At 65.6% G+C, this 21,218-nt stretch overlaps 1 protein-coding gene across 1 annotated transcript in view; it reads left to right on the plus strand.

Moving 5' to 3' along the window:
* The window catches only part of LOC102446201 (SCO-spondin-like), a gene marked incomplete at its 5' end in the record, with an annotated part of 121,166 nt that overhangs the window by 91,227 nt on the left and 8,721 nt on the right, over positions 1-21,218 (plus strand). The window contains 13 exon segments of the mRNA XM_075916335.1: positions 3,741-3,837; positions 4,210-4,282; positions 4,284-4,434; positions 4,899-5,048; positions 5,555-5,721; positions 8,218-8,378; positions 9,358-9,578; positions 10,242-10,280; positions 11,140-11,307; positions 17,060-17,269; positions 17,470-17,637; positions 18,619-18,750; positions 19,033-19,273. Of these exon segments, the coding sequence (XP_075772450.1) occupies positions 3,741-3,837; positions 4,210-4,282; positions 4,284-4,434; positions 4,899-5,048; positions 5,555-5,721; positions 8,218-8,378; positions 9,358-9,578; positions 10,242-10,280; positions 11,140-11,307; positions 17,060-17,269; positions 17,470-17,637; positions 18,619-18,750; positions 19,033-19,273 (1,978 nt within the window).

Here is a 21,218-nt window from a genome sequence, read left to right on the forward strand (position 1 = left end):
GGTGGGGGAGGGCGCAGGGGCTGGCGGGGTGTTGGGTGGGTGGGGGAGGGCGCAGGGAGGGTGCAGGGGCTGGCGGGGGTTGGGTGGGTGGGGAGGGCGCAGGGGCTGGCCGGGTGTTGGGTGGGTGGGGGAGGGAGGGCGCAGGGAGGGCCCAGGGGCTGGCGGGGTGTTGGGTGGGTGGGGGAGGGCGCAGGGAGGGTGCAGGGGCTGGCGGGGGTTGGGTGGGTGGGGGAGGGCGCAGGGGCTGGCGGGGTGTTGGGTGGGTGGGGGAGGGCGCAGGAGGGCGCAGGGGCTGGCGGGGTGTTGGGTGGGTGGGGGAGGGCGCAGGGGCTGGTGGGGGGTTGGGTGGGTGGGGGAGGGAGGGCGCAGGGAGGGCCCAGGGGCTGGCGGGGGGTTGGGTGGGTGGGGGGAGGGCGCAGGGGCTGGCGGGGGTTGGGTGGGTGGGGGAGGGCGCAGGGGCTGGCGGGGTGTTGGGTGGGTGGGGGAGGGCGCAGGGAGGGCGCAGGGACTGGCGGGGGTTGGGTGGGTGGGGGAGGGCGCAGGGGCTGGCGGGGTGTTGGGTGGGTGGGGGAGGGCGCAGGGAGGGCGCAGAGGCTGGCGGGAGTTGGGTGGGTGGGGGAGGGCGCAGGGGCTGGCGGGGTGTTGGGTGGGTGGGGGAGGGCGCAGGGGCTGGCGGGGGTTGGGTGGGTGGGGGAGGGCGCAGGGAGGGCGCAGGGGCTGGCGGGGGTTGGGTGGGTGGGGGAGGGCGCAGGGAGGGCGCAGGGGCTGGCGGGGGTTGGGTGGGTGGGGGAGGGCGCAGGGGCTGGCGGGGTGTTGGGTGGGTGGGGGAGGGCGCAGGGGCTGGCGGGGTGTTGGGTGGGTGGGGGAGGGCGCAGGGACTGGCGGGGGTTGGGTGGGTGGGGGAGGGCGCAGGGGCTGGCGGGGTGTTGGGTGGGTGGGGGAGGGCGCAGGGAGGGCGCAGGGGCTGGCGGGGGGTTGAGTGGGTGGGGGAGGGCGCAGGGAGGGCGCAGGGTCTGGCGGGGGGTTGGGTGGGTGGGGGAGGGCGCAGGGAGGGTGCAGGGGCTGGCGGGGGTTGGGTGGGTGGGGGAGGGCGCAGGGGCTGGCGGGGTGTTGGGTGGGTGGGGGAGGGCGCAGGGAGGGCGCAGGGGCTGGCGGGGGTTGGGGTGGGTGGGGGGAGGGCGCAGGGAGGGCGCAGGGGCTGGTGGGGGTTGGGTGGGTGGGGGAGGGCGCAGGGAGGGCGCAGGGGCTGGCGGGGGTTGGGTGGGTGGGGGAGGGCGCAGGGGCTGGCGGGGGGTTGGGTGGGTGGGGGAGGGCGCAGGGGATGACGGGGGGTTGGGTGGGTGGGGGAGGGCACAGGGAGGGCGCAGGGGCTGGCGGGGGGTTGGGTGGGTGGGGGAGGGCGCAGGGGCTGGCGGGGGTTGGGTGGGTGGGGGAGGGCGCAGGGAGGGCGCAGGGGCTGGCGGGGGGTTGGGTGGGTGGGGGAGGGCGCAGGGAGGGTGCAGGGGCTGGCGGGGGTTGGGTGGGTGGGGGAGGGCGCAGGGGCTGGCGGGGTGTTGGGTGGGTGGGGGAGGGCGCAGGGAGGGCGCAGGGGCTGGCGGGGGTTGGGTGGGTGGGGGAGGGCGCAGGGAGGGCGCAGGGGCTGGTGGGGGTTGGGTGGGTGGGGGAGGGCGCAGGGAGGGCGCAGGGGCTGGCGGGGGTTGGGTGGGTGGGGGAGGGCGCAGGGGCTGGCGGGGGGTTGGGTGGGTGGGGGAGGGCGCAGGGGATGACGGGGGGTTGGGTGGGTGGGGAGGGCACAGGGAGGGCGCAGGGGCTGGCGGGGGGTTGGGTGGGTGGGGGAGGGCGCAGGGGCTGGTGGGGGTTGGGTGGGTGGGGGAGGGCGCAGGGAGGGCGCAGGGGCTGGTGGGGGTTGGGTGGGTGGGGGAGGGCGCAGGGAGGGCGCAGGGGCTGGCGGGGGTTGGGTGGGTGGGGGAGGGCGCAGGGGCTGGCGGGGGGTTGGGTGGGTGGGGGAGGGCGCAGGGGATGACGGGGGGTTGGGTGGGTGGGGGAGGGCACAGGGAGGGCGCAGGGGCTGGCGGGGGGTTGGGTGGGTGGGGGAGGGCGCAGGGGCTGGCGGGGGTTGGGTGGGTGGGGGAGGGCGCAGGGAGGGCGCAGGGGCTGGCGGGGGGTTGGGTGGGTGGGGGAGGGCGCAGGGAGGGGTGCAGGGGCTGGCGGGGGTTGGGTGGGTGGGGGAGGGCGCAGGGGCTGGCGGGGTGTTGGGTGGGTGGGGGAGGGCGCAGGGAGGGCGCAGGGGCTGGCGGGGGTTGGGTGGGTGGGGGAGGGCGCAGGGAGGGCGCAGGGGCTGGTGGGGGTTGGGTGGGTGGGGGAGGGCGCAGGGAGGGCGCAGGGGCTGGCGGGGGTTGGGTGGGTGGGGGAGGGCGCAGGGGCTGGCGGGGGGTTGGGTGGGTGGGGGAGGGCGCAGGGGATGACGGGGGGTTGGGTGGGTGGGGGAGGGCACAGGGAGGGCGCAGGGGCTGGCGGGGGGTTGGGTGGGTGGGGGAGGGCGCAGGGGCTGGTGGGGGTTGGGTGGGTGGGGGAGGGCGCAGGGAGGGCGCAGGGGCTGGCGGGGGGTTGGGTGGGTGGGGGAGGGCGCAGGGAGGGTGCAGGGGCTGGCGGGGGTTGGGTGGGTGGGGGAGGGCGCAGGGGCTGGCGGGGTGTTGGGTGGGTGGGGGAGGGCGCAGGGAGGGCGCAGGGGCTGGCGGGGGTTGGGTGGGTGGGGGAGGGCGCAGGGAGGGCGCAGGGGCTGGTGGGGGTTGGGTGGGTGGGGGAGGGCGCAGGGAGGGCGCAGGGGCTGGCGGGGGTTGGGTGGGTGGGGGAGGGCGCAGGGGCTGGCGGGGGGTTGGGTGGGTGGGGGAGGGCGCAGGGGATGACGGGGGGTTGGGTGGGTGGGGGAGGGCACAGGGAGGGCGCAGGGGCTGGCGGGGGGTTGGGTGGGTGGGGGAGGGCGCAGGGGCTGGTGGGGGTTGGGTGGGTGGGGGAGGGCGCAGGGAGGGCGCAGGGGCTGGCGGGGGTTGGGTGGGTGGGGGAGGGCGCAGGGAGGGGCGCAGGGGCTGGCGGGGTGTTGGGTGGGTGGGGGAGGGCGCAGGGGCTGGCGGGGGGTTGGGTGGGTGGGGGAGGGCGCAGGGAGGGCGCAGGGGCTGGCGGGGGTTGGGTGGGTGGGGGAGGGCGCAGGGAGGCGCAGGGGCTGGCGGGGGTTGGGTGGGTGGGGGAGGGCGCAGGGGCTGGCGGGGGGTTGGGTGGGTGGGGGAGGGCGCAGGGAGGGCGCAGGGGCTGGCGGGGTGTTGGGTGGGTGGGGGAGGGCGCAGGGAGGGCGCAGGGCTGGCGGGTGTTGGGTGGGTGGGGGAGGGCGCAGGGGCTGGCGGGGGGTTGGGTGGGTGGGGGGAGGGCGCAGGGAGGGCGCAGGGGCTGGCGGGGTGTTGGGTGGGTGGGGGAGGGCGCAGGGAGGGCGCAGGGGCTGGCGGGGTGTTGGGTGGGTGGGGGAGGGGCGCAGGGACTGGCGGGGGGTTGGGTGGGTGGGGGAGGGCGCAGGGAGGGCTCAGGGGCTGGCGGGGTGTTGGGTGGGTGGGGGAGGGCGCAGGGGCTGGCGGGGGTTGGGTGGGTGGGGGAGGGCGCAGGGAGGGCACAGGACCTGGCTGCGAGCTGGGCGCGGGGAGGGCGGGGTGTCTGGGCTCCCTGGGAGGGTGACGCCCCCCGTCTCCCCGCAGGGGCCCCGGAGCAGCAGCCCCTCTCGGCCTGGGCGGGCGCCGGGCCCGGGGTCGCCCTGGAGCCGGGGCAGACGGTGCACGGGCCCTGCCACAACTGGTGAGTGCCGGCGCCGTGGGAACCGGGCTCCCCGCGGCTGGGAACGGGCCCGTGCAGCCCCATGCGCCCTGGGCAGCAGGACCCCGCCCGGGTGGCCCTGGGGGCTGCTGGGCCGCGGGGTGCTCCGGGGCAGGTGCCCCTGGCAGACCCCATCGCCGCGGCCCAGCCTGGCCCCCTGCCCCCCACGGCCGCCCCGGGCTCTCCGCGCTGGCCCTGGTCCCTTAGCCCCTGCCCGCGACGGGGCTGTTGATATGGGGGGGCCGTGCTGATGGGCTCACACCCGCCGGCCGCGCGGCGCTCTGGCCCCCCATAGCGGGGGTGGGGCGATCCGTGGGGGGGGGGGCCTGGCTGTAACACGCTCTCCCCCGGCAGCACCTGTGAGGCCGGGCAGCTGCGGTGCGGCGCGGACCCCGCGTGCCGGCTGGACGGCGGCTGGGGCGCCTGGGGGGCCGTGGTCGCCCTGCCCCCAGCGCTGCCAGGAGGGCACCCAGTCCCGCTTCCGGGCCTGCGACAACCCGGCCCCGCAGCTCGGGGGCAGGGGCTGCGCCGGGCACGGCCAGCAGCACCGAGCCTGCCCGGGCCAGGCGCCCTGCCCAGGTGAGAGCCGGGCGCTGGGGGCCGCCGTACGGGGGGGAGGGGCACAGGCCGCAAGGCACATCCCTGCTCTGCCGCGCGGCGGGTGCCAGGAGGTGGGGAGAGGGAGGGGGAGCCCTGGCATGGCCGGGGTCGGTGTGGGTGGGAGAGGGCGGAGGGGAGCAGATGGGGGTGGGGGCAGACAGCGGATGGGGACAAATGGAGGCAGGTGAAGATGGGGGGCAAGGGGAAGGGTTGGGGGGCAGACGGCAGGAGGTGGGGGGCAGACGGCAGGAGGTGGGGGGCAGACGGCAGGAGGCGGGGGGCAGGCAGGGGGGCGGCAGGGCAGGAGGCAGACGGCAGACGGCAGGAGGCGGGGGGCAGGCAGGGGGCGGCAGGCAGGAGGCAGATGGCAGGAGGCGGGGGCAGACGGCAGGAGGCAGATGGCAGGCGGGGGGCCCGTTGTACCCGGTGTCTGCGCCCTGCAGAGGAGGCGCCCTGGAGCCCCTGGTCGCAGTGGGGCCCCTGCAGCGTGTCCTGCGGCGGGGGGGAGCAGGTCCGCACGCGCCGGTGTCTCCAGCCGGCCTGCCAGGGGCTGCCCATGCAGAGCAAGACCTGCCACACCCAGGTCTGCCTCGGTGAGTGACCCCCCCGGAGTGACCGCACCCCCTGGGAGTGTCTGCCCCCCCGGAGTGACCGCACGCCCTGGGAGTGTCTGCCCCCCCCGGAGTGACCGCACCCCCTGGGAGTGTCTGCCCCCCCCCCGGAGTGACCACACCCCCTGGGAGTGTCTGACCCCCCCAAGAGTGACCGCACCCCCTGGGAGTGTCTGCCCCCCCAGGGGCTAACAGCCCCCCCAAGACCAACTGGCCCAGGCAGTGACTGCCCCCATCCCCCACCCACTTGGAGAATTACCGCCCCCCAGCCTGGGCAGTAACTGCCCCCCCTCCCAGCCCCTGCCCCTTCTCAGGGAGCAGCCCCCAAGAAGGCCCCTTCCCCCGTGTGCTGAGGGAGTGGGGGGTGGCAGGTGGGAGCAGCCGGGCTGGCTCTGCAGCGGGGGGGCCCAGCTGTGGGGTGCGCTGGGTGCCAGGTGGGGGCCGGTGAGGCGGGGCGCCCCGGAGCTCAGCCTGTCCGTGTCCCGCAGAGGTGGGCTGCCCGGCGGGGCGCCTGTACCGGGAGTGCCTGCGGGACGAGGGCTGCCCCTACAGCTGCGCCCACCTCGCCCGCCAGATGGGCTGCTTCTCCGACGGCTGCGAGGAGGGGTGCCACTGCCCGGCGGGCACCTACCAGCACCACGGAGCCTGCGTGCAGGTCAGGCACCCCTGGCACGGGCACCGGCCCCTGCCCAGCCAGGCCCCGCTGCATTGTGGGGGATACGTGCGCCAAGCCAGGCCCCGGTGCATTGTGGGGGATACGTGCGCCAAGCCAGGCCCCGGTGCATTGTGGGGGATACGTGCGCCAAGCCAGGCCCCGGTGCATTGTGGGGGATACGTGCGCCAAGCCAGGCCCCGGTGCATTGTGGGGGATACGTGCGCCAAGCCAGGCCCCGGTGCATTGTGGGGGATACGTGCGCCAAGCCAGGCCCCGGTGCATTGTGGGGGATACGTGCGCCAAGCCAGGCCCCGGTGCATTGTGGGGGATACGTGCGCCAAGCCAGGCCCCGCTGCATTGTGGGGGATACGTGCGCCAAGCCAGGCCCCGGTGCATTGTGGGGGATACGTGCGCCAAGCCAGGCCCTGGTGCATTGTGGGGGATACGTGCGCCAAGCCAGGCCCCGCTGCATTGTGGGGGATAGAATCATAGAATCATAGGACTGGAAGGGACCTCGAGATGTCATCGAGTCCAGCCCCCCGCCCTCAAGGCAGGACCAAGCTCCGTCTACACCATCCCTGACAGATGTCTATCTAACCTGTTCTTAAATATCTCCAGAGAGGGAGATTCCACCACCTCCCTTGGCAATTTATTCCAATATTTGACCACCCTGACAGTTAGGAATTTTTTCCTAATGTCCAATCTAAACCTCCCCTGCTGCACTTTAAGCCCATTACTCCTTGTCCTGTCCTCAGAAACCAAGAGGAACAAATTTTCGCCTTCCTCCTTGTGACACCCTTTTAGATATTTGAAAACCGCTCTCATGTCCCCCCTTAATCTTCTTTTTTCCAAACTAAACAAGCCCAGTTCATGAAGCCTGGCTTCATAGGTCATGTTCTCTAAACCTTTAATCATTCTTGTCGCTCTTCTCTGGACCCTTTCCAATTTCTCCACATCTTTCTTGAAATGTGGCGCCCAGAACTGGACACAGTGCTCCAGCTGAGGCCTAACTAGTGCAGAGTAGAGCGGCAGAATGACTTCACGAGTTTTGCTTACAACACACCTGTTGATACAACCTAGAATCATATTTGCTTTTTTTGCAACAGCATCACACTGTTGACTCATATTCAACTTGTGGTCCACTATGACCCCTAGATCCCTTTCCGCCATGCTCCTTCCTAGACAGTCGCTTCCCATCTTGTATGTATGGAACTGATTGTTCCTTCCTAAGTGGAGCACTTTGCATTTCTCTTTATTAAACCTCATCCTGTTTACCTCTGACCATTTCTCTAACTTGCTAAAGTCATTTTGAATTATGTCCCTATCCTCCAAAGAAGTCGCAACCCCACCCAGTTTGGTATCATCTGCAAACTTAATAAGAGTACTCTCTATCCCAATATCTACGTCATTGATGAAGATATTGAACAGTACGGGTCCCAAAACAGACCCTTGAGGAACTCCACTTGTTATCCCTTTCCAGCAGGATTTAGCACCGTTAACAACAACTCTCTGACTACGGTTATCCAGCCAATTATGCACCCACCTTATCGTGGCCCTATCTAAGTTATATTTGCCTAGTTTATCAATAAGAATATCATGCGAGACCGTATCAAATGCCTTACTAAAGTCTAGGTATATGACATCCGCCGCTTCTCCCTTATCCACAAGGCTCGTTATCTTATCAAAGAAAGCTATCAGATTAGTTTGGCATGACTTGTTCTTCACAATCCCATGCTGGCTGTTCCCTATCACTTTATTACCTTCCAAGTGTTTGCATATGATTTCCTTAATTACCTGCTCCATTAAGGAAATCATATGCAATACGTGCGCTAAGCCAGGCCCCGGTGCATTGTGGGGGATACGTGCGCTAAGCCAGGCCCTGGTGCATTGTGGGGGATACGTGCGCTAAGCCAGGCCCCGGTGCATTGTGGGGGATACGTGCGCTAAGCCAGGCCCTGGTGCATTGTGGGGGATACGTGTGCTAAGCCAGGCCCCGGTGCATTGTGGGGATATGTGCACTAAGCCAGGCCCTGGTGCATTGTGGGGTGGATACGTGCTCTAAGCCAGGCCCCGGTGCATTGTGGGGGATATGTGCACTAAGCCAGGCCCTGGTGCATTGTGGGGTGGATACGTGCACTAAGCCAGGCCCTGGTGCATTGTGGGGGATATGTGCACTAAGCCAGGCCCCGGTGCATTGTGGGGAATACGTGAGCTAAGCCAGGCCCTGGTGCATTGTGGGGGATACGTGCGCTAAGCCAGGCCTCGGTGCATTGTGGGGGATACGTGCTCTAAGCCAGGCCCCGGTGCATTGTGGGGAATACGTGCGCTAAGCCAGGCCCTGGTGCATTGTGGGGGATACGTGTGCTAAGCCAGGCCACGGTGCATTGTGGGGGATACGTGCGCCAAGCCAGGCCCCGGTGCATTGTGGGTGCTCGCTGGCTGTGTGCTTGTGCCCAGGGCTCTGCCCCCGGCTGAGTGTGCCTGTCCCCCGCACAGGAGTGTCCCTGCCTGCTGACGGAACAGATGCTGTGGGCGCTCCAGAACCGCTCGGCCAACGCCAGCGCCCTCCCCGCCGCGATCACCGCCCAGGGCCACCGGCTCTCGCCGGGCCAGGAGCTGCAGCCCCGCGACACCATCCACTCGGCCTGCAGCACCTGGTGAGCCGGCCACGGGCTCTGGGGGAGCAAACCCGCCCAGCGCGGCCCCACTCCCTAGCCCACGCTAGGCTTGCCAGGCGTCCGGTACTGACCCGGACAGCCCGGTATGTTCACCTCCTCTCCGGTAAAGAAATTCAGAGAAGACCGGACGCCGAAAATGTCCAGAAATGTCCGGTATTTTCTGGGGGTTTTCCCTGCCAGGAGGTGAAAATCCCGGACACCTGGCAACCCGACACACGCTCAGCAACCGGGCCCCCACTTCCCTGGGTCCGCAGGGGAGCTGTCTTCTGGCTCGGGAAGGAATACGGGAGCCTGTTAAAGCCAAAAAAGCCTCAGAGGCATTTCTTAAAGGGGCCACGCTCTTCTTTTTCTTTCTTTTGGCTTAAGAACTCTCTGGGTCCTTTTTTTTTTCTTGCTCCACAACTTTGGTTTCCCCCTTTTTTGTCCTCAACAGAATTTCTTCCCGGTTGTTGTTGTTTTTTGGGGGGGGGGGGGGGTGGGTGTTCGGTATTTTTGGTAAAACCATCTGGCAACCCCAGCCCCCCGCCCCCGGCTGCCTCTAAACCGCCCCCCCAGCCGCCTGCTCCCAGGGCCTCTTACCACCCGCTGAGCTGCCAGCGGAGCCAAGAATGGGCCCCACACGGCGCCTGGAGGCTGTGGGAGCGGCTGGCTCTGGCACTGCGTGTGGGGTACAGGGTCACTGTGCCGGGCGCTGCCACCTGGCGTGTCTGGGGCCGCGCCGCTGCCTCCGAGCTGGTGCACCGTGGGGGGTACCGGCGCTGTGGGGGGCGGCCCTCCAGGGAGATCTGGGCCGGGGGACTGAGCCTGTCCTCCGAGCATCTGCTGCCCCGCCCCATGGCCTGCCCCGCCCCGCCCCGCCCCTCCCTGCGCTCTGCCCCCTGGCTCTGCGGCCGGCTCGTCCCCCAGGCTGCATCGGACCCCTCCCTGCCCCGTTCTCACCCCCGCCCTCCCCCCCCAGCACCTGCCGCCACGGCCAGCTGAACTGCTCCGCCAGCCTGTGCCCGCTGGACGGCGGCTTCGCGCCCTGGAGCCCCTGGAGCTCCTGCTCCCTGAGCTGCGGGGGGCTGGGGCACAGGAGCCGGGCGCGGAGCTGCACCAGCCCCCCACCCGCCAATGGGGGCAAGGCCTGCGTGGGCCCGCGGACGGACACCAAGTACTGCCAGGCGCCCGACTGCCCAGGTGAGCCGGCACCCGGGCTCTGCAGACCCCCCCTTGTGGCCCTGCCCAGAGGCCCCTCCATGCCACGGCACTGAGCCTGCGCCGTGGGCCCGTGGGGCAGCGCCAGCCTGGCAGAGCCCTCGCTAGTGCTGCTGCCGCTGGCACTGCGTGGCCCAGCCGCCGTCCCCCCCCCCGGAGAACAAGCAGGGGGGCACCGTAGCGCTGCCGTGGGGCGGTGCTCAGCAGGCACCCGGGGAGCCACGCAAGCCCCTGCGTTTCCCACGGGGGTCACGGGCCGGGCGCCGGAGCCCGGCTCGGTGCCCAACCGGCTGGGCTGCAGCGGCTCCGCTAGAGAGCCTGGGGTGGGGGCAGGCGCCGGGCGCTGGAGAACCTGCCCCGGGACCGGGCCGGCTGAGCCCAGGGGGGCCCCCCACCGGGCAGAGCTCGCCCTGTTCCTGCCGACGGGCCTGGCTCGGCTCCTGCCAAGGCTCCCGTTAGCCAGGGGCGTCTCCTCTTCGGCTGCGCCTGCTGCTCCCCGGGGCCCACCCTGTGCGCGCAGACCCCTCCCCCGGGCACCTCATGCCCCGAGCCGGGCCCTGCCCCTTCCCGGCGGGCAGCCCTGCCAGGGGGCACGAGAGGAAGCCGCAGCTGCAGACTCATCCTCTCCCTTTTCTTTGCCCCCAGCGGCGGCTGTTCCCTCGGAGCCGGTCCCCAGCGTGCCAGGTGAGGGGGGCGGGGTGTTACAAATGGGGTCCAGGGCCGGAGCCTCCGTCCGCAGGGAGGGGAGAGCACAGCAGGGTCCACCGCCCGGCAGCCTGCGCCCACTGCCAGCCTCTGATGGGGGGTCCCCATGCCAGGCCCCAGAGCAACGCCCAGGCCTGGGTTCCTGGGCTCCATCGCCAGCCCTGGGAGGGCAGTGGGGGCTAGTGGTTAGTGTGTGTGCTGGGATCCGGGATTCCTGCATTCTACTCCAGCCCTGGGAGGGCAGTGGGGTCTAGTGGTTAGTGTGTGTGCTGGGATCCGGGATTCCTGCATTCTACTCCAGCCCTGGGAGGGCAGTGGGGTCTAGTGGTTAGTGTGTGTGCTGGGATCCGGGATTCCTGCATTCTACTCCAGCCCTGGGAGGGCAGTGGGGTCTAGTGGTTAGAGCAGAGGCGTAGGACCCCAGTGCTGCATTGGCTCTTTGTGATATTGCGTGAGTCCCTTCCCCTCTATGCCTCAGTGTCCCCTGGTAATGGGGCTGCGCTCCTGCTCCCCCAGGGGCGGGGCTGCGATCCTGCTCCCCCAGGGGCGGGGCTGCAATCCTGCTCCCCCAGGGGCGGGGCTACGCTCCTGCTCCCCCAGGGGCAGGGCTGCAATCCTGCTCCCCCAGGGGCGGGGCTCTGTTCCTGCTTCCCCAGGGGTGGGGCTACGCTCCTGCCCCCCCAGGGGCGGGGCTACGCTCCTGCTCCCCCAGGGGCGGGGCTACGTTCCTGCTCCCCAGGGGCGGGGCTACGTTCCTGCTCCCCAGGGGCAGGGCCTGGAAGGCAGCTGTGCCATGAGCAGTGAGTTAACCCCTCTGCCCCCTGCCCCTGCCCTCCAGGCTCCGAGGAGGGCTTCAGCCTCTGGTCCCCCTGGAGTCCCTGCTCCAAAACTTGCACCGACCCCGAGGTCCCGGCGACGAAAACCCGGACCCGGATCTGTGGGGGAGGAGCCAACTGCAGCGGAGAATCATTCCAGGAGCAGGCGTGTAACCTGCCCCAGTGCACAGGTGAGACACGAGTAACCTGCACAGGTGAGACACGAGTAACCTGCCCCGGTGCACAGGTGAGACACGAGTAACCTGCACAGGTGAGACACGAGTAACCTGCACAGGTGAGACACGAGTAACCTGTCCCGGTGCACAGGTGAGACACGAGTAACCTGCACAGGTGAGACACGAGTAACCTGTCCCGGTGCACAGGTGAGACACAAGTAACCTGTCCCGGTGCACAGGTGAGACACAAGTAACCTGCACAGGTGAGACACGAGTAACCTGCACTGGTGCACAGTTGAGACACGAGTAACCTGCACAGGTGAGACACGAGTAACTTGTCCCGGTGCACAGGTGAGACACGAGTAACCTGCATTGGTGCACAGTTGAGACACGAGTAACTTGCACAGGTGAGACACGAGTAACTTGTCCCGGTGCACAGGTGAGACATGAGTAACCTGCCCCGGTGCACAGGTGAGACACGAGTAACCTGCACAGGTGAGACACGAGTAACCTGCACAGGTGAGACACGAGTAACCTGCCCCGGTGCACAGGTGAGACACGAGTAACCTGTCCCGGTGCACAGGTGAGACACAAGTAACCTGCCCTGGTGCACAGGTGAGACACGAGAAACCTGTCCCGGTGCACAGGTGAGACACGAGTAACCTGCACAGGTGAGACACGAGTAACCTCTCCCGGTGCACAGGTGAGACACGAGTAACCTGCCCCAGTGCACAGGTGAGACACGAGTAACCTGCACAGGTGAGACACGAGTAACCTGCCCCGGTGCACAGGTGAGACACGAGTAACCTGCCCCAGTGCACAGGTGAGACACGAGTAACCTGCACAGGTGAGACATGAGTAACCTTCCCTGGTGCACAGGTGAGACATGAGTAACCTGCCCCAGTGCACAGGTAAGACACAAGTAACCTGCACAGGTGAGACAGGAGTAACCTGCCCTGGTGCACAGGTGAGACACGAGTAACCTGCACAGGTGAGACATGAGTAACCTGCCCCAGTGCACAGGTGAGACACGAGTAACCTGTCCCGGTGCACAGGTGAGACACAAGTAACCTGCACAGGTGAGACAGGAGTAACCTTCCCTGGTGCACAGGTGAGACATGAGTAACCTGCCCCAGTGCACAGGTAAGACACAAGTAACCTGCACAGGTGAGACAGGAGTAACCTGCCCTGGTGCACAGGTGAGACACGAGTAACCTGCACAGGTGAGACATGAGTAACCTGCCCCAGTGCACAGGTGAGACACGAGTAACCTGCACAGGTGAGACATGAGTAACCTTCCCTGGTGCACAGGTGAGACATGAGTAACCTGCCCCAGTGCACAGGTAAGACACAAGTAACCTGCACAGGTGAGACAGGAGTAACCTGCCCTGGTGCACAGGTGAGACACGAGTAACCTGCACAGGTGAGACATGAGTAACCTGCCCCAGTGCACAGGTGAGACACGAGTAACCTGTCCCGGTGCACAGGTGATACACAAGTAACCTGCACAGGTGAGACAGGAGTAACCTTCCCTGGTGCACAGGTGAGACATGAGTAACCTGCCCCAGTGCACAGGTAAGACACAAGTAACCTGCACAGGTGAGACAGGAGTAACCTGCCCTGGTGCACAGGTGAGACACGAGTAACCTGCACAGGTGAGACATGAGTAACCTGCCTCAGTGCACAGGTGAGACACGAGTAACCTGCACAGGTGAGACACGAGTAACCTGCCTCAGTGCACAGGTGAGACATGAGTAACCTCCCCTAGAAAACACTAACTTTCACAACAAGATTACTGGACCCTGAAAACCTCACTTATTTACAGTATATATATATTTACACACAGATTCACATACATTCTCTCTCAACCTTTCTTACACTCTGTCTACATAGCTGTACAACGATTACATTCCCTTTTATTCATTGGGGTAGTTCAGTTCCACTAGAAACCCCCTTAAAGTTCTTTTTGCAGTATCTCTAATCGAATGTACGGATTTGAGTCAAATTCGCCTGGATTGTTTACAGACATTCCTTTGGAAAAGGGCCCATTTTTCCTTCCGAATGGCTGCAAAGAAACCCCAATTTTTCCCTAAACCATTTTAGCATTTTCCCAACTGCTCAATTCCCTCCATTCTCTGTAGAGTTAAATTCTCTGTGGGTTTTCTTTTTCTTAAAACACTTTCTTATCTCTTAATGAAAACTGGCCTTGTTTCAGATACGACTCTTGTAAGTATGTTTTAAGGATTTCAATTTCCAGTACTTACTGCTTTTTCTCAGTTCTGCCGCAAGACTTTCAATCTATCTTTTACCTGCCTGATCCTGTTTTTCTTGCTAAATGGAAAGTGGCTCCTTTCCACAGACTCAGGCTTTGTCTCGTTACCAGTTTAGCAAGGAGGATGGCCTTGTTCACTAAGCCCCACTCCTCCTGGTCCTTTTTCTTAAGCATATTCCTGAAAAATCTGAGAGTTGCTTTAACTCTCAGTACCCATCCTTAAGGGACTCTAGCTGTGTCTGGGTACTGAGGGACGTGCGTTTCCACCTCTCCACTTCTGCAGCAGAGGCTTTTACATTTTACAGTTTCATATTTGGATTCTTATATTCGGTCAATGTGAGGAACATCTCATTACAGGTTTTCCATAGAAGCTAGACTGCAGCTGCTTCCTTTTCCATTGGAGTTGAGGGTTTATATATCCGTAAGTAGTTAGCCAATTTGTCTTCTAGGTCTGAAATTGTATGGCCATCAGCTAACACTTGATCAGACCAAGGGCTATGTCCGAATTTTTACAAGATTTGTTCAAAAGGGGTAACTAACATCTTTTACAAATGCCAAACTGGGTGGGGTTGCGACTTCTTTGGAGGATAGGGACATAATTCAAAATGACCTTAGCAAGTTAGAGAAATGGTCAGAGGTAAACAGGATGAGGTTTAATAAAGAGAAATGCAAAGTGCTCCACTTAGGAAGGAACAATCAGTTCCATACATACAAGATGGGAAGCGACTGTCTAGGAAGGAGCGTGGCGGAAAGGGATCTAGGGGTCATAGTGGACCACAAGTTGAATATGAGTCAACAGTGTGATGCTGTTGCAAAAAAAGCAAATATGATTCTAGGTTGTATCAACAGGTGTGTTGTAAGCAAAACTCGTGAAGTCATTCTGCCGCTCTATTCTGTACTAGTTAGGCCTCAGCTGAGTACTGTGTCCAGTTCTGGGCGCCACATTTCAAGAAAGATGTGGAGAAATTGGAAAGGGTACAGAGAAGAGCGACAAGAATGATTAAAGGTTTAGAGAACATGACCTATGAAGCCAGGCTTCATGAACTGGGCTTGTTTAGTTTGGAAAAAAGAAGATTAAGGGGGGACATGAGAGCGGTTTTCAAATATCTAAAAGGGTGTCACAAGGAGGAAGGAGAAAATTTGTTCCTCTTGGTTTCTGAGGACAGGACAAGGAGTAATGGGCTTAAAGTGCAGCAGGGGAGGTTTAGATTGGACATTAGGAAAAAATTCCTAACTGTCAGGGTGGTCAAATATTGGAATAAATTGCCAAGGGAGGTGGTGGAATCTCCCTCTCTGGAGATATTTAAGAACAGGTTAGATAGACATCTGTCAGGGATGGTGTAGACGGAGCTTGGTCCTGCCTTGAGGGCAGGGGGCTGGACTCGATGACCTCTTGAGGTCCCTTCCAGTCCTATTATTCTATGATTCTATGATTTTCTAGTATACCCAACCTCCTATTGGGACTAGAATAGCAATACCAATACCTCTTTTTCCTGGAGCGAGACATTTAATTCTCCTCCCTTCTTTCTAATGCTGGAACTCTACGACCGGGGGAGCGAGAAAGCTACTTCTTCTCCTCTCTTTACCAGGCCTTCTACCACCGGGGGTGAGCACACCTTACTGATCGATCACTTTTTAATACTTTTCGAGGTTATGATCACTTTTCCACACTTCTCAACACCTTTCCATTACTCAACAAATGCTCGTGGTACCTTCCCCTTTTCGCACTTCTCCACCAAAATGTTGTGCTTAAAAGAAGCACCCGGGATCTTTTTCAGGGGGATAAGGCAACACGCCACATTTATGGAACATACATAGATCAATCAATATTTATCGTATGCATATGACACAGTGCACTCATGCACTCACACAAGCACACTCCGTCTTCTTGTTACCAAAAGCTGCTCCCCCTAATTGCACTGGGCAGGCGAGTTAGATGGGGGAGGGGTGGAACCGGGTTTCTGCCGATCTGGATCGATGCTCCCATGTTGCCAAGACGAAAACCCGGGGTCCCTTTGCAAGACGCCTCCAATTTATCCCTCTCATGCAGCCAATTAGTCATCACCTCGCCTTTCCTAATGCTGCTTCAGAGAGAGTCCTTCCAAGGGCAGCACTTGCTGCTTGACTCCCAAGGCGTCTGTCCTCTTAATGAGCTCACTTTGCAGGGATTGTCTTGGGTCTGACGCCCAGACTCTCTCCACCCTTGTGACTGCTGCTGGAGGGGCTCCCCTTTCATTCTCCATTCACACCTCGTTCATTTCAACAGGGCAATCAAGGAAAGGGGAGAGCTCAAAAGACAAGATCTAGATCTCTTCATACAAAGTTCCAGGAGAAAGGTTCCAGAGATTCTATAAGACACTTAACAGAGATAGATGGAAAAGGACAAGATCTTAATACAAAGTCGAATATCACAGGGATTTATCCACACCGGCCTCTGACAAACAGAGGCCAGGGACCCCTCCCTACCCATCCTGGCTAACAGCCATTGATAGACCTAATCTCCATGGATCTATCTAGCTCTTTTTTGAACCCTGTTAAAGTCCTGGTCTTCCCCACATCCTCTGGCGAGGAGTTCCACAGGTTGACTGTGCACTAAGTGAAGAAAATTTCCTTTTGTTTGTTTTAAATCTGCTGCCTATTCACTTCATTGGGTGACCCCTAGTTCTTACATTGTGGGAATAAGTAAAGAACTTTTCCTTAGTCACTTTCTCCACACCACTCCTGATTTTATAGACCTTTATTGTATCCCCCCTTAGTCTCCTCTTTGCTAAGCTGAACAAAGTCTTTTTAATCTCTCTCCATATGTGACCCGTTCCAACCTCCTCATTTTTGTTGCCCTTTTCTAACCCTTTTCCAATGCCAATAGCTCTTTCTTGAGACGAGGCGATCACATCTGTGCGCAGTATTCACGCTGTGGGCGTCCCATGGTTTTATATCGAGGCAAGAAGAGTTTCTCCGTCTTATTCTCCAGCCCTTTTTTACTGACACCTAACAGTCTATTTGCCTTTCTGACGGTCGCAGCTCACTGCGTGGATGTTGTCAGAGAACGCTCCACAGTGACGCCAAGATCTCTCTTGAGTAGCTGTAGTTAAATTAGCCCCCATTATATTGTATGTCTACTTGGGGTTATTGTTCCCGATGTGCGTTACTTTACACTTATCCACATTCCATTTCATTTGCCATTGTGTTGCCCAGTCACTCAGTTTGGTGAGATCTTTGTGAAGCTCTTCACAGTCTGCTTTGGTCTGAACTATCTTGAGCAGTTTGGGATCATCTGCAACTTTTGCCACCACCCTGTTTCCCCCTTTCCCTGGATCTTTTATGAATAAGTTGAACAGGATTGGTCCCAGGACTGACCCTTGGGGGACCCCACCAGTTACCCCTCTCCACTCTGAAAACTGACCATTTCTTCCTACCCTTTGTCTCCTGTCTTGTAACCAGTTCTCAGTCCATGAAAGGACCTTCCCTCTTATCCCATGACAACTTCCTTTGCAGAGGTGCTGCCGTGCCTGGGCGAGGAGTGCGCCGGCAGGAACTGCAGCTGGACCCCGTGGGCGCCCTGGGGCGCATGTTCCCGCAGCTGCGGCGTGGGGCAGCAACGGCGCCTGCGCACCTACCACCCGCCCGGGCAGGGGGGGCTCTGGTGCCAGGACATCCTGACGGCAAACATGGAGCGGCGCTTCTGCAACCTGCAGGCCTGCAAAGGTAGGGCCACGGGCTCGGGGGAAGAGGGGGTGTCGCTGGCCCCTCCAGCCCCTCAGTGCCCGCTGTGCCCTGGACACGCCCACGGGCCCCGGCTGCCTGGCGCCGGCTGGGAGGGTCGCTGGGCCAGCGGGGGGGCAGGGCCGTGTCTGCAGTTAACCGCTGTCCCCCCCCCGTCTCTCCCGCCTGTGCCCGCCGGCCAGTGCCCGGAGCCTGGGCGAAGTGGAGCCCCTGGTCCTGGTGTGACCGCACCTGCGGGGGGGGCCGCTCCGTGCGCACCCGCACCTGCAGCAGCCCCCCGCCCAAGAACGGCGGCGCCCAGTGCCCGGGCGAGAAGTACCAGGGGCGCGTCTGCAACCCCCAGCCCTGCGGTAGGCGGCGGAGGGGGCGGGGGGGGGGGCCGGGCTGCCGGGGGCCTGGCCTCTGGCGGGATGGGCCATGCAGGGAGGGGCCCTGGGATCTGGGATGGGATGGGCCCCCCATCTCTCCAGTGCCCGGCCTAGGCAGTGTGAGCTGGGAGCATGGCCTGCTACCCCCAGCCCCTCCTCTGCCCCGCTGCCCGGATCTGCCCTGCCCTTCCCCCGCCCCACTGCCCAGATCAGCCCTGCCCCTCCCCCGCCCCGCTGCCCAGATCTGCCCTGCCCCTCCTCCGCCCTGCTGCCAGGATCTGTCCTGCCCCTCCCCTGCCCCGCTGCCCGGATCTGCCCTGCCCTTCCCCCGCCCCACTGCCCAGATCAGCCCTGCCCCTCCCCCGCCCCGCTGCCCAGATCTGCCCTGCCCCTCCTCCGCCCTGCTGCCAGGATCTGTCCTGCCCCTCCCCTGCCCCGCTGCCCGGATCTGCCCTGCCCCTCCCCTGCCCTGCTGCCCGGATCTGCCCTGCCCCTCCCCTGCCCCGCTGCCCGGATCTGCCCTGCCCCTCCCCTGCCCCGCTGCCCGGATCTGCCCTGCCCTTCCCCTGCCCCGCTGCCCAGATCAGCCCTGCCCCTCCCCCGCCCTGCCACCCGGATCAGCCCTGCCGCTCCCCTGCCCCGCTCCCCGGATCAGCCCTGCCCCTCCCATGCCCCGCTCCCCGGATCAGCCCTGCCCCTCCCCTCCCCCGCTGCCCAGATCAGCCCTGCCCCTCCCCCGCCCCGCTGCCCGGATCTGCCCCTTCAGCCCTGCCCCGCTGCCCGGATCCGCCCTGCCCCTCCCCCGCCCCGCTGCCCAGATCAGCCCTGCCCCTCCCCCACCCTGCCACCCGGTTCTGCCCCTCTAGCCTCGCCCCCCCCAACTCTCATTGCCCGGCCTGGGTGAGGGGCTGCAGGGAGGGTCTCCCCCCGGCCCTGCGATGACCTGCCCCCCTTGTGTCCTAGAGGAGGGCTGCCCGCCTGCCATGGCCATGGTGGACTGCGCCAGCCGATGCCCTCGCCATTGCTGGGACCTGCAGGAGGGCATCGTGTGCCAGGACGGGGAGGCCTGTGAGCCCGGCTGCCGCTGCCCCGACGGTGGGTGCCCCTGGGGGGCTCTGTGGGGCGCTGGGGCCACCACTGCCGTGGGGCTAACCCCCCTTGCGGCCTCCTCGGCAGGGCTGCCTGGAGCCCGTCTCCCCGAGCGTCCCAGGGTCCCTGGCTGCGCGCCGCAGGGGCCCCGGCCCACCTCCGAGACAGGGCCTGGCGCTCGGATCCCCGGTGCCGAAAGCAGGGGGCGGCGACTCTCCGTCTCCTGCGAGCAGTGTGGGGGCCATGACACCCGGAGCAGGCGGGTCTGTAACCCTCTGCCCCCTGCAGGGACCCTGGAGCAGGACGGCGCCTGCGTCTCCCCGCAGCACTGCGAGTGCACCGACGCGCAGGGCCACAGCTGGGCCCCCGGCAGCCTGCACCACGACGGCTGCAACAACTGCACGTGTGCGGCCGGGCGGCTGCTCTGCACCCAGCGCCTCTGCCCCCCCGGCCACTGCGGCTGGAGCCTCTGGTCCAGCTGGTCCCCGTGCAGCGTCACCTGCGGGGACGGGCTGCAGACCCGCTTCAGGTGGGACCCGGGCTGCCGGGAGCGCCCTGTTAGCCTGCCCCAGCAGGGGGCGCTGTGGGGAGGGGCAGGGTGCCGGCTGTGGGGGGAACGCCCAGCAGGGGGCGCTATGGGGAGGGGCAGGGTGCCGGCTGTGGGGGGAACGCCCAGCAGGGGGCGCTGTGGGGAGGGGCGGGGTGCCGGCTGTGGGGGGAACGCCCAGCAGGGGGCGCTGTGGGGAGGGGCGGGGTGCCGGCTGTGGGGGGAACGCCCAGCAGGGGGCGCTGTGGGAAGGGGCGGGGTGCCGGCTGTGGGGGGAACGCCCAGCAGGGGCCGCTGTGGGGAGGGGCAGGGTGCCGGCTGTGGGGGGAACGCCCAGCAGGGGGCGCTCTGGGGAGGGGCGGGGTGCCGGCTGTGGGGGGAACGCCAAGCAGGGGGCGCTGTGGGGAGGGGCGGGGTGCCGGCTGTGGGGGGAACGCCCAGCAGGGGGCGCTGTGGGGAGGGGCGGGGTGCCGGCTGTGAGGGGAACGCCCAGCAGGGGGCGCTGTGGGGAGGGGCGGGGTGCCGGCTGTGGGAGGGACGCCCAGCAGGGGGCGCTGTGGGGAGGGGCGGGGTGCCGGCTGTGAGGGGAACGCCCAGCAGGGGGCGCTGTGGGGAGGGGCGGGGTGCCGGCTGTGAGGGGAACGCCCAGCAGGGGGCGCTGTGGGGAGGGGCGGGGTGCCGGCTGTGGGAGGGACGCCCAGCAGGGGGCGCTGTGGGGAGGGGCGGGGTGCCGGCTGTGGGGGGAACGCCCAGCAGGGGGCGCTCTGGGGAGGGGCGGGGTGCCGGCTGTGGGGGGAACGCCCAGCAGGGGGCGCTGTGGGGAGGGGCGGGGTGCCGGCTGTGGGGGGAACGCCCAGCAGGGGGCGCTGTGGGGAGGGGCGGGGTGCCGGCTGTGGGGGGAACGCCCAGCAGGGGGTGCTGTGGGGAGGGGCGGGGTGCCGGCTGTGGGGGGAACGCCCAGCAGGGGGCGCTGTGGGGAGGGGCGGGGTGCCGGCTGTGGGGGGAACGCCCAGCAGGGGGCGCTGTGGGGAGGGGCGGGGTGCCGGCTGTGGGGGGAACGCCCAGCAGGGGGCGCTGTGGAGAGGGGCGGGGTGCCGGCTGTGGGGGGAACGCCCAGCAGGGGGCGCTGTGGGGAGGGGCGGGGTGCCGGCTGTGGGGGGAACGCCCAGCAGGGGGCGCTCTGGGGAGGGGCGGGGTGCCGGCTGTGGGGGGAACGCCCAGCAGGGGGCGCTGTGGGGAGGGGCGGGGTGCCGGCTGTGGGGGGAACGCCCAGCAGGGGGCGCTGTGGGGAGGGGCGGGGTGCCGGCTGTGGGGGGGAACGCCCAGCAGGGGGCGCTGTGGGGAGGGGCGGGGTGCCGGCTGTGGGAGGGACGCCCAGCAGGGGGTGCTGTGGGGAGGGGCGGGGTGCTGGCTGTGGGGGGAACGCCCAGCAGGGGGCGCTGTGGGGAGGGGCGGGGTGCCGGCTGTGGGGGGGAACGCCCAGCAGGGGGCGCTGTGGGGAGGGGCGGGGTGCCGGCTGTGGGAGGGACGCCCAGCAGGGGGTGCTGTGGGGAGGGGCGGGGTGCTGGCTGTGGGGGGAACGCCCAGCAGGGGGCGCTGTGGGGAGGGGCGGGGTGCCGGCTGTGGGGGGGAACGCCCAGCAGGGGGCGCTGTGGGGAGGGGCGGGGTGCCGGCTGTGGGGGGAACGCCCAGCAGGGGGCGCTCTGGGGAGGGGCGGGGTGCCGGCTGTGAGGGGAACGCCCAGCAGGGGGCGCTCTGGGGAGGGGCGGGGTGCCGGCTGTGGGGGGAACGCCCAGCAGGGGCCGCTGTGGGGAGGGGCGGGGTGCCGGCTGTGGGGGGGAACGCCCAGCAGGGGGCGCTGTGGGGAGGGGCGGGGTGCCGGCTGTGGGGGGGAACGCCCAGCAGGGGGCGCTGTGGGGAGGGGCGG

This window comes from Pelodiscus sinensis, unplaced genomic scaffold (genome assembly GCF_049634645.1).
Source record: "Pelodiscus sinensis isolate JC-2024 unplaced genomic scaffold, ASM4963464v1 ctg200, whole genome shotgun sequence".
NCBI classification, from domain to species: domain Eukaryota; kingdom Metazoa; phylum Chordata; order Testudines; family Trionychidae; genus Pelodiscus; species Pelodiscus sinensis.